The 13,529-nt window shown below is 58.4% G+C and overlaps 1 protein-coding gene across 1 annotated transcript; it reads right to left on the bottom strand.

The window, feature by feature from the left end:
* Positions 1 to 353: 353 nt before the first annotated feature.
* Positions 354 to 13,462, bottom strand: GRK1 (G protein-coupled receptor kinase 1). The gene is made up of 7 exons (XM_042904884.1): positions 12,764 to 13,462; positions 11,338 to 11,465; positions 8,401 to 8,558; positions 7,605 to 7,688; positions 4,738 to 4,862; positions 2,644 to 2,845; positions 354 to 1,588 (listed from the first exon to the last, which is right to left on the bottom strand). Exons 1-7 carry the CDS (start codon positions 13,460 to 13,462, stop codon positions 1,290 to 1,292), a joined length of 1,695 nt encoding a protein of 564 aa, XP_042760818.1. The 3' UTR covers positions 354 to 1,289.
* Positions 13,463 to 13,529: the final 67 nt, after the last annotated feature.

Below are 13,529 nucleotides of genomic sequence, written 5' to 3'. Positions count from 1 at the left end.
CCCTCTTTTGCAGCCCCTGGCTGGACCCAACGTCAGCCCCACTTGACAGGTAAATGCTGTGGTGTCTTCTGTCACTCCCAGGGGGAGTCTTCCCACGTGACCCCCACACGCAATCCGGCATCTCACAGCCACGTCATGTGGCTCTCTGCATGGACCAGCATGTGACACAGTGTATGAGTTGCAGGGACTCAGAAGTTATTTCCTAAGGAAAAGCAGACCCTTCTGGAAACTTCAGGCCCTAAATCTCAGCTCCTCCCCAGGGGGCTCGGCCCCACCTGAGCCCCCTGGGCAGTCTCGGGTTCCAAGGCCAATGCCACCAAATCCCAGCCCAGGAGTGAACATCATCTGGAGGCCACTACAAAGACTGTGTTCGTCCAGGCAGGATGCACGTGGGGATTCTTGGGGTTAAAGATGAAGCTGGAAACACGGACACAGTGAACACGGGGCCACAGGCCAGAAGGAGGGCATACTTGTGCTCGTAAGGGTTAGGACCCCAAAACTCCAGTGCTGTTGCCTCTGGGGATTCCGACAGGGTCTGGCCCTAGCCATCGGCCAGAAAACCCCATGTTGCAAGACCAGCCGGCCCCAAGCTTGCCCAGGACGGGAGCACGGGAAAGGGCTTTGCCAGGAGGCAGAGTCCGGTGGTAAGCTGTTGCTTGGGCCGGAGAACGGCACACCCAGATGCCATCGGCTGGAGATGTTCTCAGGACACAGAGAAGCTGAGGGGGAGGCTGCTGCCGTCGCCTTCATCCCCAGAGCCCCCGTCCTCCCTCCTCTGGGACACTGGGCCACAGCCTGGGTGACGCAAGCCCTGGGAGACTGCGCCCCCAGCGCCTGGCAGATGTCAGCATGTCCAACATGCAGGTGGTGGGTATCTCAGGCCCTGGCAGCAGGCAGGTGGCGGGGGGCACAGTCTGGGCATGAAGGGGGGCACCAGGCCTCTCCACTGGTGTCCGTGAGCCTGCGGGCCATGCTCTGCCAACTCCTGAGCCAACAAGGAGAATGCCTCCCACCTGGGAAGGTGCAGTTAAGGTGCAGGAAACATATACCAAAACGCCAAGCAATGCTTTGCCCGGACGGCTGACCCGGCTGCCGGCGGGGACGTCCGCAAGAACCCTCGAGTTACGCATCGTGGGACGTGCCATCTGAGAACCATGGTTGTGTCTCTGAGTGAAATGGGACAGAAGAAGCAGACTATTTACGGGCTGGGCTCCTGAGCTGGGCCGGGACACCTGGCCACTCCTTGCCTTTCTCTGGTGGCTCACAGAGGCCTTCTTGCCCCTGCACACCTAGGAAACCAGACACATCCCGGACTTGGACGCGGGGGCTGCCTCCTCCACGGCAACCCCCTTCATGTCGTCAGGCATCTGCCCGTCAGAGCGCCAGACGTTCAGCTCCGCGAACACGCCCGTCTCGATCATCTCCTCCTGCCAGGGAATGGGGCAGTTGCCGGTCGCAAACTCCTGGAAGAACTCGGCATCGGCTTTGTCGAAGGCCACGCCCTTGACCGTGGAGAAGGCGCCCACGTCCTGGATGTTCTTGGCATAGACTGTCCTGGAGTCTGGGACGAAGGGGGGTGTCAGCATCCCTGTGAGGAGACAGAAAACAGGGATGGGAAATGCCGAAAAGAGAAGGAAATGGCCGTGTGCTCAGCGAGCAGGGCTGCCCTTCCAGGGGTGTCCGAAGGCTCAGGACGGGTGTCCGGGTGCCGCACAGCACGCTGGGCGGGTGTGAGGGTCTTAGCGTCCAGGCAGGATGCGCCTCCTGGGCGCCCATGGCGAAGGAACAGCCTGCTCTGGTCTGTGTCCTCACACCTGCCTCCCAGGGGGCTTCCTTGTCTGCAGGTGCAACACCTCGAACCCAGCACGGTCAGGCTGAGCATCTCGATTTCTTTCCAAAGCCAGCTTGTCTCCCAGCCCGCTCGGGAGCCGAAGTCCTTCAGTCACCAATATACAACACTAGCCACGTGACCCTCGTGGCCGCACCACCCACCCTTCCCTTCAGTGTGGGCCCCGGGCTGGGCCACCTGCCAGACGGGTGGCGTGGCCTGAGGAACCCCCACCCCCCCGCCAGGCCCCAGATCTCCTGGCTCCCATCTTCCCTACACCAGGACCACCTCCCAGCCATAAAGCCCCCTCCCTGCAAAAGCAACTCCTCTCCTTTGGGCATGACGCTTGGGGTTCCCGTGGGGAGTCACGGCTCACACGCCCTACCATAGGCTTGGGGCTGGGGCTGCATCTGCACACACTCACCTACACGTGTGTCCCATAAGGGACACCTGACAACACAGACTGACTGAAGGAACAAGGTTCTCCCAAGACGATGACTCGAGGGATCCTGCCTTGTCTTGGATCAGGGGCTCCTTGAAAGTACAGGGTGTGGGAACCCACAAGCACAGGGGTGGATCTTCAGTTCAAAGGTGGGCAACACCCCAAGCATCCCACCCAACACCAGCCCGAGAAACCTCTGTGTGGACAGAGAAGTGGGGACGATGGGTTAGTTGGGGACAGGAGGCCACGGGGCATCTCTGCTGGCATCACCGCAGAGCTCAGGAGGTGCCAACAGGGCGGGCAGAGCAAGCAAGGACCTCCCGCCGGACCTGCCCCCTGCGGCCCCCCAGATCCAAAGGCGAGAGGACAGTACCGGCCTCCAGCTGTCTCCAGTTAATGTCCTTAAAGAGGGGGTTGGCGCGGAGCCCGTCACAGGTCCCGTCTCTGAACCCCAGGCGCTTCTCAGGGTCCTTCTCCAGCAGCGCCTCGCAGAAGTCCTTGCTGGCCTGGCTGAACTTGTCCGAGTACTTGACGGGCTCGGAGAGGACCCTCTGTCTGAGCTCCTTGTTCTCTACCTGCACAGGGGATGCGCCATGTCACGTCAGGCCCGCGGAGCTCGTGCAGGCCAGCATACCGCCCAGGAAGACGCCAGCCCAAGGTAATGGCTGACCCTGCATGTGTGGTCCCCGGGACCCCCAACGGTGTTGGTCAAGGTTGGGGTGCTCTGGTTGATGCTGCGGTGCCTCTACATAACCATTCCTTACCCACTGTGAAAATGAGAAAGGTAAGGGAAGGAGCCAACTTTGCAGACAGAGCTGGCAGAGACCTCCTGACTGGGTGGAAACTGAGGGCGAGTTTGAATCTGCTTTATGGAGTATAGTTTCCACACCACAGGACCCCATTCCCAGTGACCAGGGGGCCCTACGATGACCCCAGATGTGCCCTGTGCCCTTTGCAGACTGTCTTCCCCCCAGCTCGGCAAACGCTGGCCGTGTGCTCTCACCACACGTTAGATCCACCTTCCTAACACTGTGCAGACACAGGCTTACTCTTCATTTGCCATCGCAGGTCTGACGCCCAGCTGGCCACGGGCCGTGGGACACACAGTGGGCCACCGTGGGCCCACTGCACACTCTGTGCCTGACTCGTCAGGCTCGCACACACGGAAAACAGGGCCTCTGGTCAGGGCCGTGGGGTCAGTGAGGGCTCTGTGCTGGGGCCCCCGCTTTGTGCGGATCCCACAGCACTGGCTCTTCTGCGTGGTTGCAAGTCAGGAGAGAAAACGAGTTAGTAGCGATCAGGGCGGCCGTGCAGAGCCACAGAGCGGCCGGCTGTGTTAGCTGTGAGAGGACTCTGCTCCTGGAAGACTGGGTGTCTCAGGACCAGGGTGACCTGGGGACGGACACGTTCGGGACCCCGGCAGAAGAAAGTGAAGGGTGTGACCTCCAGGCAGGCACGGGGCCGCCTAAATACTGCTGTTCCCACCAGGCCCTGGAGACACCTCCTGCCCACCCTGCCTCCTCAGCCCCGGCTCCCCACATGCCCAGTGGCCCACCCGCCAGAAGAGGCTGGGTTTCGAGCAGGCGGCGAGGCCCCCAGATACCATCTATGGGGGACGCTGCAGTGTTTACAAATGGCAGCAGACTTGCTGGCACCACTTCCCCAACAGCATTTGCTCCTACACGTCTCTGTGACATTTTGGTGATTCTCACAGTATTTCAAACATTTTCATTATTGTTTTATTTGCTATGGTGATCAGTGATCACAACCTGCTGAGCTCCCAGTTAGCTGTAAGTATTTGTTAACTAAGGTACGTGGACTGTTTTGGACGGAAAGCCACTGAACACTCAGCAGCCTGTAGCATGTGGACATGTGACACACACTGGGAAACCAGAAAGTTCATTTGACTTGCTTTACTGTGGCATCTGTTGTGTCATGGTGGTCTGAGCTAGACCCCGGGTGTCACTGAGGTGAGCCTGTGTTTGTGGTTTGGGTGGGTTGGGGTAACAGCACCCTGCAGACTCTGGGGCAGACGGTGCAGGCAAGAGCGTGGGGGGCCAGGGGCAGAGCACAGAGACGCGAGGCCCACTGCCCTCTATTCAGAGAGGTTGCAGTGCTGGAGGGGGCGACAGTGAGCTCTCTGGTCTGCCGTGGAAGGCAGGGGGGGGACGAGGCCGCACCCCCATCCCTTTTAGACCAGCTTGGCCCCAGGTGAGCTGAGCGCTGCTCGTGGGGAGGGGGATTGGGGAGGCCCAGGCATGGCTGGTCCTGAGACACGTCTTGGTGTGGGGAGCTCCATGACACGAGGCCACCACATCCCCTCCCCTGCCCACGAGAAGCCTAGTGCCCAAGATCTGAACAGCACCTCCCCCCGCCACAAGCAGGGTCACCGTGGGGCAGCTGCAGGACACCTGCTCCTACGACCCCCACGAGTGGGCTGTCACAGGATGACAGAGTGACCTCCTACCTTCTCCCCGCGGGCGCGGAAGGGTCCTCTGGCCGCGATCATCTCGTACAGTGTGACCCCCAGGGCAAAGTAATCCACAGAAAAGTCGTACTCCTCACCCTGCAAGAGCTCAGGGGCCATGAAACCTGCCAGGCAACAGCGCAGACTCAGACTCAGCACGTGGTGGCAATCACTCACCCGGCCCCAGTGGGCACGGAACCGATGACCCACGTGCACAACCACAGGCTACACACGCAGACCTTCCCTTCCGGGCTGCATGTGCAACAGCACTCCCGGCCCATGGCCAGTAAGTAGTTAGAGCCCCCAGGTGTCACAACCCAAACTCTCTGGACACTGCCAAGTGTCCCCTCCCGGCAGAACTGCCCCTGCTTGAGAACCACTGCCGTCCACATCACATGAGCTGTGAGGCCCCATCTTCCCTGTGGCACATCACAGCAGATGGGCAGAGTGATGGTCCCTCAGAACCGCAGCAGACAGACAGAGTGATTGGTCCCTGAGACCACAGCAGAGTGATGGTCCCTGAACACAGCAGACAGACAGAGAGGTGGTCCCTGAGACCACAGCACACAGACAGTAACAGTCCTCGCTTGCCACTCAGGTACAAGTGTGACCTGTGGGGTGGTGGGTGTGTGTGGTCAGAGATAGGCACTACCAGTTGATTCTGGAAAAGGGTACAAAAGGACAGAGTGAGGCCCAGATGTTCCAAATCCAGATGCCTACCACTGCCCCACTTGTTCCCATGTCAGGTCAGCCACATTTGGGAAGTTGGGGCCACGTAGGGGAGCCCCACATTGTGAAGGTCCACATCCCTGAAAGCAAGCTCTGGGCCTCCACTCCCTACCTGCCACTGTACGGCAGCCAGCCAGCACATGGGAAGGGTGGACAGGCCAGTTTCTGGGACCCACGGTCCACTCCCCGGGGACCAGGGGTCGGTGCTATGGTCTAGGTGCAGGTGGCTTCTGTTCCTGACCGCTTCAGACACTCCAAGGGAAGCAAAGCTAATGTGTCTGTTGATTTCCTGTCCCTCCAGGCCCTCAGTATACCATGTTCACGGCTAGGTTCCAATAGGTGGTGTGCTCAGCAAGGCGGGCAAGCTGATGTGACCAGAGATTCACCTGTTCCTGACAGGTTACAGGAGTCAAATCCCACAGACCCTCCGGGACCTGACACCCCTTCACCCCTTTGTAGGTCCTGCTTTTCAGGAACTGAAAAGACTCCAGACTGCTCAAATGCTATAAGAAAGATGTGTTTCACTGGCCACAACTTCTAGGTTGAAACAAGGTCTAGGAGAAAGGCCAGCCAGGCCACAGGGAGAGGATCAATTTCTGAGCAAACACCCCAGTGGTGCCTCTGCTCTGCTTCCCAACTTGGTCTGGGTGACACATCGTTTTGTATCCCCAGGACCTATGTGGCATCCGGGAAAGAGCAAGCACCAATGAACATTTGTCACCTGAATGCACAGGTGAGTCAGTGAGTGAGTGAATGAGTGAGTGGGCAGATGAATGAACGAATGAGTGAACACTCCACTGTCTAGTTACTAATTCTTCTCCACGTTGACCCAGCCCCACGTCCATGGGGTCGGAGGGCACGCTCACATCTCCTCCACGCAGGGGTCACAGCCTGCTGACTGCGGCCATAGCAGGCAGGGTGGAGAGTGGCTGCTGGGGAGGACCCAGCAGGCGTCACCCCAAGCTCCACGGTAACCTCTGCTGGGCCTCTTTGTGGGTCACACCCTGCCCCTGCCCCCAAAGGCACAGAAGACGAGACCCTCTGCTCAGAGAAGGGCCGCGGCCACAGGAAAGCCTGTGGGGCCCTCTGCTGGCCGGCGGGGCCCTCACACATGGGCCTGGATACCACCAGGGCCTGGAGTCAGACCACTTGGAATCCAGCCTGCGGTGCCTTATTCTCCACAGCCTTCTCCTAACGATGTGAATCACCCCAAAATATGTGGGATGTTTCCACTCACACACTCACACTCAGGGCTGGAACTTCATAGACTCTGGCCAAGGACCTGGAAAACTCAAGATAGGACCTTCCCTAAACAAAGCCACAGGTGAGGACAGACCCACCGTGGCAGCTCCTCCCCAAAGCCAGATCAACCCAGGAGAGGATCTGCTGAGGGTTCCTGGACCTTCCGGGACAGGGTGGGGCAGGGGGCTGACCCTCAGGTGCCCCTGGCCTGCCGGCACTGAGCTCCCCCTGCAGCTTGGGCAGCTGTGCTATGCCCGCCCCGCCCCTGTTCCCGTTCCCAGGGTCTCCTGGGTTCTCTGCAGGCCTGGGCTGGGGGACGTGGGGGAGCAGCAGAATGTGTTGTGCACTGCACGCACATACACATGCGCACACAGTGCACACACACTCATACACAAGCAAACACGGACACACGTGTGCGTGCGCACATACACAGCCACGCACACACACAGGACGAGGGCAGCCCCCTCCCCTGAGGCCACCCCGCCTGCCTCACACCCTACCCAGGGCTCCCTTGGACAGCGAAGGCCCTGGCCACACTGCGGTGGGGGCTGGGTACCCCTCGGGGCTCTCCCAGGCTGCCTGCCTCGGTGGGGGTGCAGCCGGTGATCCACTGAGCGCAGACCCTCAGGGTTCCAGCCAACATGGTCGGGCTCCCCTCCAGACAAACACATTCCGCTGATGTCCGGAAAGCCACTGAAGGCAGAAGCTTCTATCTCAGAGGGTGTGACACGTCCGGACCAGCAGGCGGGAGGGGTCATCCCTGCGGTGGGTGCAGCTCTCGAGCTGCCGGGCATGCCTGCTGGCCAGGCCCCGTGGTTTTGCTATTCACTATGACAGATGGGGACCCCCACGAACCCCTAGGCCCTCAGCCCCCACCCTTGCCCTCAGGTGCTAACCTGGGGTTCCTGCATAGCCCTTGGTCTTGGTCTGCCCGTCCTTCAGCTCCACGGCCAGCCCAAGGTCAGATATTCGGATATTACCTGAAAGCAAACATGGACTGAGGTCACACGCAGCTCCACAGAACAAAGGCGCCTGGTGTTCCCAAGCCTGCAGGAACCAAGGGCAGTCTCTGCTCACATGCGCACACACACACAAGGGCACACGTGTGCCCACGGGCACACACTCACAGCACAGGCCCACCCCAGGGTGCCAAGGCCAGACTGCAGGGGTCCCAGCAGATCTGCGGTTGTGAGTGGGGGCACAATCCACCCAAACCCCATTTTGAGAATGCCCACGTTTGCATGACTTGGTGACACAAAGGGAGGGTATCTAAGGGACATGAAGGAAACCTAGATCTCAATGTCGCTTTCTGATGACAATCCCATAAAAGGCAGAACGAGTGACAGACCGAGGATTTATGATCAGGAACAAAATGTTAACCCTTCACCAAGAGTTCCACAGTTAACTCCTGAGTTAACTCCCTGTAATCCTTGGTGCCTAATTATGTACCAAATTTCAACTAAATCCATCAAAAACTTTAGAGACAATTGTGCAAAATGTGTGAAATGAACAACAAACTTTAAGATGCCTTTGGTGCCGTTTAAAGTTATAACACTCATCAAAACCGGCCCATCTCCCTACCAATGACCTGTCCGGCCACAGAGGAGAGTCTGGCGAGGGGAGGTCTGGAGGGGAAGTCAGGACGGAGATACTGGGAAGGGGGAGGGCGGGAGGGGAGGGAGGCCACCTCACCGTCATCATCCAGAAGTACGTTCTCAGGCTTGAGGTCTCGGTAGACGATGCCCCTCTGATGTAGGTGCTCCAGGCCGCTGACAATCTGGGCTGTGTAGAACACGGCACGCAGCTCCTGGAAGCCAGGGCTCTCCTCGTTCACGTTGTAGATGTGGTATCTGGGGGCAGACCACGCAGATGCCCATGCTTCTCCGGCACAACAACGTGCCCCCAGTTTCCATAGGAAGTAAGATCTCAGGAAACAGTGAGAGCCTCAAAATCCTGTTTTGTGTCGGCAAAGTGGTCATTGTGGGGCCTCGGCACCAGCCCTAAGAGCCTGCAGTGCCACCGCCATGGGGAAGGGTAGACAGAAGAGTGCACGGCTGTCCCTGCCTCCCCCACACTGGCCTGCAAAGCTGGAAATGGACCCCAAAGCCATCTCACCCGTGCCAGCCAAGGGAGGAAGGGCAGAGGGCGGTGAAGGAAGCCTGTGTGAGCGGCCTGAGGACTCAATACGGCGCCCGGGCAAGCGTGGCAGCCACCTCACCAAGCCCACGCACGCAGGTTCCTGGTGGGCCCGCGGGACGGTCTCCTTCCTGGCTCCCTCCTCCCCATCTTTCCACTATCACATCCTGCGCAGAAGCAAGACCTAACGACCTACCGATAAAAGGAAACAAACTATTTATACCAGATAGCAACCAGGGAGAGGCAGACTCAGAAAACAAGAGAGGAAACCTCACGTGAGCCAGACCATGAGAAAGCCAGGACAACAAAATAAATGGCGTTTACATTGCACTGGTATCATAATATAGTGTAGTGCACAGAGTAGTATAACGTAGTGTAGTGAAGTATAGTACAGAACAGCACGGCACAGAACAACGTAGTGTAACGTAGCGTGGTACAGCATGACGCGTGTAGTAGGATGCAGCGTGGGAGAGTTGAGCAAGCATAACGGAGTAACGGAGTGTAACGTAGGATGGTGTGGCGTGGTGTGGTATTGTGTAGTGTGGTGTAACACAGTATGGTGTGGTCGTGTGCTGTGGAATATGCAGCGTAGTACAGTGTAGCACAGTGTGGCACAGTATAGTACGGTATGGTGTAGCATAGAGTAGTATAGTGGCGTAGAGAGCCACACGGTGTAGTATGGTGTAGTGTAGTGTGGTGTAGTGTAGAAGGTGTCGTGTAGTGTAGCGTAATACAGAGTAGCATAGTATGGCGTGGCATGTTATGGCACAGGGTGGTATACAGTAGTGTAGCAGGGAATGACACGGTCGTATAGCGTAGTATGGCGTGGTGCGGTGCGGGATGGCGTAGTGCGATGTAGTACAGTATAATATAGAGCGGTGTAGTATGGCATATCATGGCATGGGGTGGCATAGTGTAGTATCGTATAGTACAGTGAGACGTATCATATCACGTAGTAGGTTGTGGTCTAATATACTGTGGTATAATATAGTCGAGTATAGCGTAGCACAGTATCATATCATGCAGTGTAGTTCAGTGTCATATGGAATGGTATGGCGTGTATCACACTACCGTGCAGTACAGGACAGTGTAGTACGGTGTAGCGTAACATACTATAGTCTGGTCTAGTGTGGTTCAGCCTGGGGTAGAGTTGGGTCGTTTAGTACGGTACAGTACAGTGTCACGTAGCGTGCTATGTTACGGGAGTCTAGTGCAGCACAGTCTAGTACGGCATAGTGCCGTAGTATGGTGCAGTGTGCTGTAGCGCGGTATGGTGTAGCGTGGTACAATGTCACATAGTGTGGCACAGTGTGGTGTAGTGCAGTACACAGCAGTGTAGTGTGATGCAATACAGTAGAGTAGAGCAGCACAGCAAAGTAGAGGACGCTGTGCTGTAACATAGTATAGCATAGGGTAGTATGGCATCGTATAGTACCGTGTAGAGTAGCACAGTGTGGCATAGTGTGGTAGGGTGTAGCACAGGACAACGTAGGGTAGTATGGTATAGTGCGGGGTACCACGGCATAGCACAGGACAGCATAGTGTAGTATAGTGTAGCACAGGACAGCGTGGTGTAACATGGTGTAGGATGGTGTAGTAGAGGACGGTGTGGTGTGTCCAGTCCAGTCCCGTGTAGAGCAACGAGCTTAGGACAGTGTGATGTCATACAGTAGAGTGCAGTACAGCACAATGTCATGACCTTCTCTGCGCTTTCAGTCACGTTGCCTGTACTTCCTCTTCCGTGTGGCCTCACACGGGTTCCTTACTCAAGGCTCAGAATCCGCACCTGGGAAATGCGGCCGGCAAACACCTGACGGAGCTTCAGTGGCGACGAATCCAGCAGGAAGAATGAAGGCAGAGGGTTTGCAGGCAACACCAAGAGTGATGGCCCTGTTTGTGTGCCACGTGACTCTCCCGCAGGTGTGTGACAGTATTAACTTACTCCCCACAAGGCCCTGAGAACACTAGTGTTATTCTTCATCCCCATTTTACAGACCAGCATGCTGAGGCAAGAGCGGGCAGGTTGCCCGACTTGCATCTGGGTCTTTCCCCGCCGAGGGCCAGTGGTCTGACTTCCCACGGGAGCCCGGAGCCAGGCTGTCAGGCCTCTGGCAAGTCCAGGCACAAGACACGCTGACAGCAAAGCCACAGCTCCTGAAGTCGGCCATGTCGTGTTTCCGGCTCTGCCGCCATCCCCAAGAGCAGGGCCCTCGCTCACCCTCCGTTCATCTGTCCCCCCAACTAGTGCTTGACCCACGGCACCTGTGCCCCACGCCCGCCGCCACACAAACCCCACGTCCACCGGCAACTAGAGAGCCGTGAGCCACCTCCCCACATCCCCGCGTTTCACCGCTTGGAGAGTCGGCAACCAGGGGCCAGAGAGGAGCATGTTGATGGGGGGCAGGACTTCTCCTCGGGTGTTAGCATATTCTGTGCAGGTGGGACAGCCCCCAGGGCCCCAGGGCCCCTTCTCCAAGCCTGCCCCCTGCTTACCTCAGGTCGCCTCCATTCATGATAGTTATCACCAGACAGAGGTCGGTTTTGGTTTCAAATGCATATGCCAGCGAGACTATAAACCTGCTGTGTACCTTTGCTAGAATCTTCTTCTCTACCATAGCACCCTGAAAAACAAGATCTCGAATAAGTACCCAGGTTTAAGCAGGAATGTGATGTCACCATAGAAGCCCAAGCCCCACAAGCCAGAAAACAGAAACAGAGTTACAAACGCATTTGAAGCAGCTTGCGCAACACAAAGCAACCACAAGTAACCTACACACGTGTCTCATTCACCCCATCCCCAGAGACAAAGTCCAGAGGACTCGGGCTTCCTGGAGCCTCCGGGAGGAGGCGGGAGTCAGACAGCCAGCCTTAAAAACGCCAGGTGAGGATCCGGCATGTCTGTGGCTGCCTGTTCGAGGCTTTCCTTCCAGTCCTTCCTTATGTCCAACCGGCTCGCCCCCTGCCACCCTGCCCTCCTCGCCGGGCCCCGGGGCAGCAGACGGCTGGGCACCCACCCTCGTCTGTTCATTTTCTATCTTCATTTTCAAACCTCACGATGTGCACTTAGAATGTCTTTTAAAGTTGCATTTGGGCAAGGAAAGCAGAGTTCCTTTTCCAAGGAGGCACCCTCGATGGTTCAGGAGGCCCCTCTGCACCCACGCTGCGTGGGCAGGTTCTGGGTTTGTCCTGCCGAGTGTTAAGTTCAGTGAGGACCCTGAACTTGGGACAGAAGACACCATCGAGTGAGACCACGCCTGCTTGCTCCCGCAGCCCCAAGTGGGGAGCGCTGGCAAGAAACGCAGGCACCCTTGGTGGCTGCCGTTTACCCCAAAAAGCTGTGTCTGCTCTATGCAGCGGGAGAGGACAGGAACCAAGCGCAACAGGAGATGAGCTCAGCTTTCCCTGTCCTCCCTACAGGGAGTCTGACCCGAGCTGGGAACAGCAGACCCCAAGCGGCACGTTGGCTCACCTGAGCCAGGAAAACATTCTAGTAACTGCCAGCTCTGGCTGGACCCCCCATGTGCTCTGTCTGTCAGGGCCCAAGTCAGGGCCCGAAGAGCCCCAGAAAGCCAGATTAATGGGTCAACAGCCTCCCTCCAACACCAGCTCCTATATTTCATGGTGTTGGTGAAAACAAGAAGGCCAGCGGGATGCACGGTGCCGTCCACACCAACAACACAAAGCCCCCCTCTGAGGAGGGACCACGGCGACTCGCGTGTGTGTGCAGAGAGCCGGGGCCGGTGGCTCAGAGCGGCCACGCCGAGGCCCGGGCCAGAGGGGGCCTGTGCTCCGCTTGGGGCGAGAAGGCTGCTCACAGGGAGGGCCCAGCGTCCCATGTGGGGCTGGACGCGGTCCCAGGTGGCCCCCTGCAGGTCTCGGGGCGCTCCCTCCTGCCCGATGTGAGCGGCCGGCTGCCCACCTGGTACCCCTTCCTTTTCTTGAGTCTCTTTTTGTTGAGCTTCTTACACGCATACAACTTGCCGGTGGCCTTCATCTGGCAGGCAGACACCTCCCCGAAGCCGCCTTTCCCCAGGACCCTGAAGTCCAGAAACCAGTCCTCCCCGGTGGGCTGGGCCTCCAGCCACTTCCACTGCAGGAAGCGCTGGAAGTGCAGGCTGTCCAGGTACTCCTGGAAGGGTGCCTGGCTCAGGTACACCAGGGTCTCCTGCAGCAGGGGCCGGAAGAGCCCATCCCCGCCCGCCACGGGCCCCTCCCGGGCCTGCGCCACGGTCCCCTCGTCCAGGAAGCTGCAGAAGAGCTCGGCCTGGGGGTCCAGGTACGCAGCCAGGATGGCGCGAGCCTTCTGTGGCCGGAGGTCATCGTCAGCGGTGTCGTAGTCCTCGATGTCCTTCCAGAGCTCCAGAGCCGGCGCATGCCTCTGGTCGGCCCCCAGGAACTGCTGGAACAGCCGCTTGCCGATGGGCTGCTCTGAGCACACACTCAGGAACGCCAGGTCCAGGCTCTCCCGGAGGCCCTGGCACTTGGACAGCGGGGGCAGCTTCAGCTTGGCCAGGTACTTCCTGTCCCGAGAGGATGGGCCGCTGCTCCCATCAAAGCTGCCCCGGGCAGCGATGAAGGCTGAGTTGGCCACCACCGTCTCCAGGGACCCGAAATCCATCCTGGCGCTGGCCTCCCACCGCTTCGGGCACGAGGGGCCTGACCTGCCGCCCTGGGTCCGTGCCCCC

The sequence above is a fragment of the Panthera leo genome, chromosome A1 (genome assembly GCF_018350215.1).
Source record: "Panthera leo isolate Ple1 chromosome A1, P.leo_Ple1_pat1.1, whole genome shotgun sequence".
NCBI classification, from domain to species: Eukaryota; Metazoa; Chordata; class Mammalia; order Carnivora; family Felidae; genus Panthera; species Panthera leo.
The sequence above is the reverse complement of the archived record's forward strand: the minus strand, read 5'-3'. Positions and strand labels throughout refer to the sequence as shown.

What these genes read in the sequence shown, in the direction of transcription:
- GRK1 (XM_042904884.1), bottom strand. Translation starts at nt 13,462, where the DNA reads ATGGATTTCGGGTCCCTGGAGACGGTGGTGGCCAACTCAGCCTTCATC. An exon ending in AGAAAAGGAAGGGGTACCAG is followed by an intron (nt 11,466 to 12,763) that starts GTGGGCAGCCGG and finishes CTTGTTTTTCAG; the next exon opens with GGTGCTATGGTAGAGAAGAA. An exon ending in CGTACTTCTGGATGATGACG is followed by an intron (nt 7,689 to 8,400) that starts GTGAGGTGGCCT and finishes GTTTGCTTTCAG; the next exon opens with GTAATATCCGAATATCTGAC.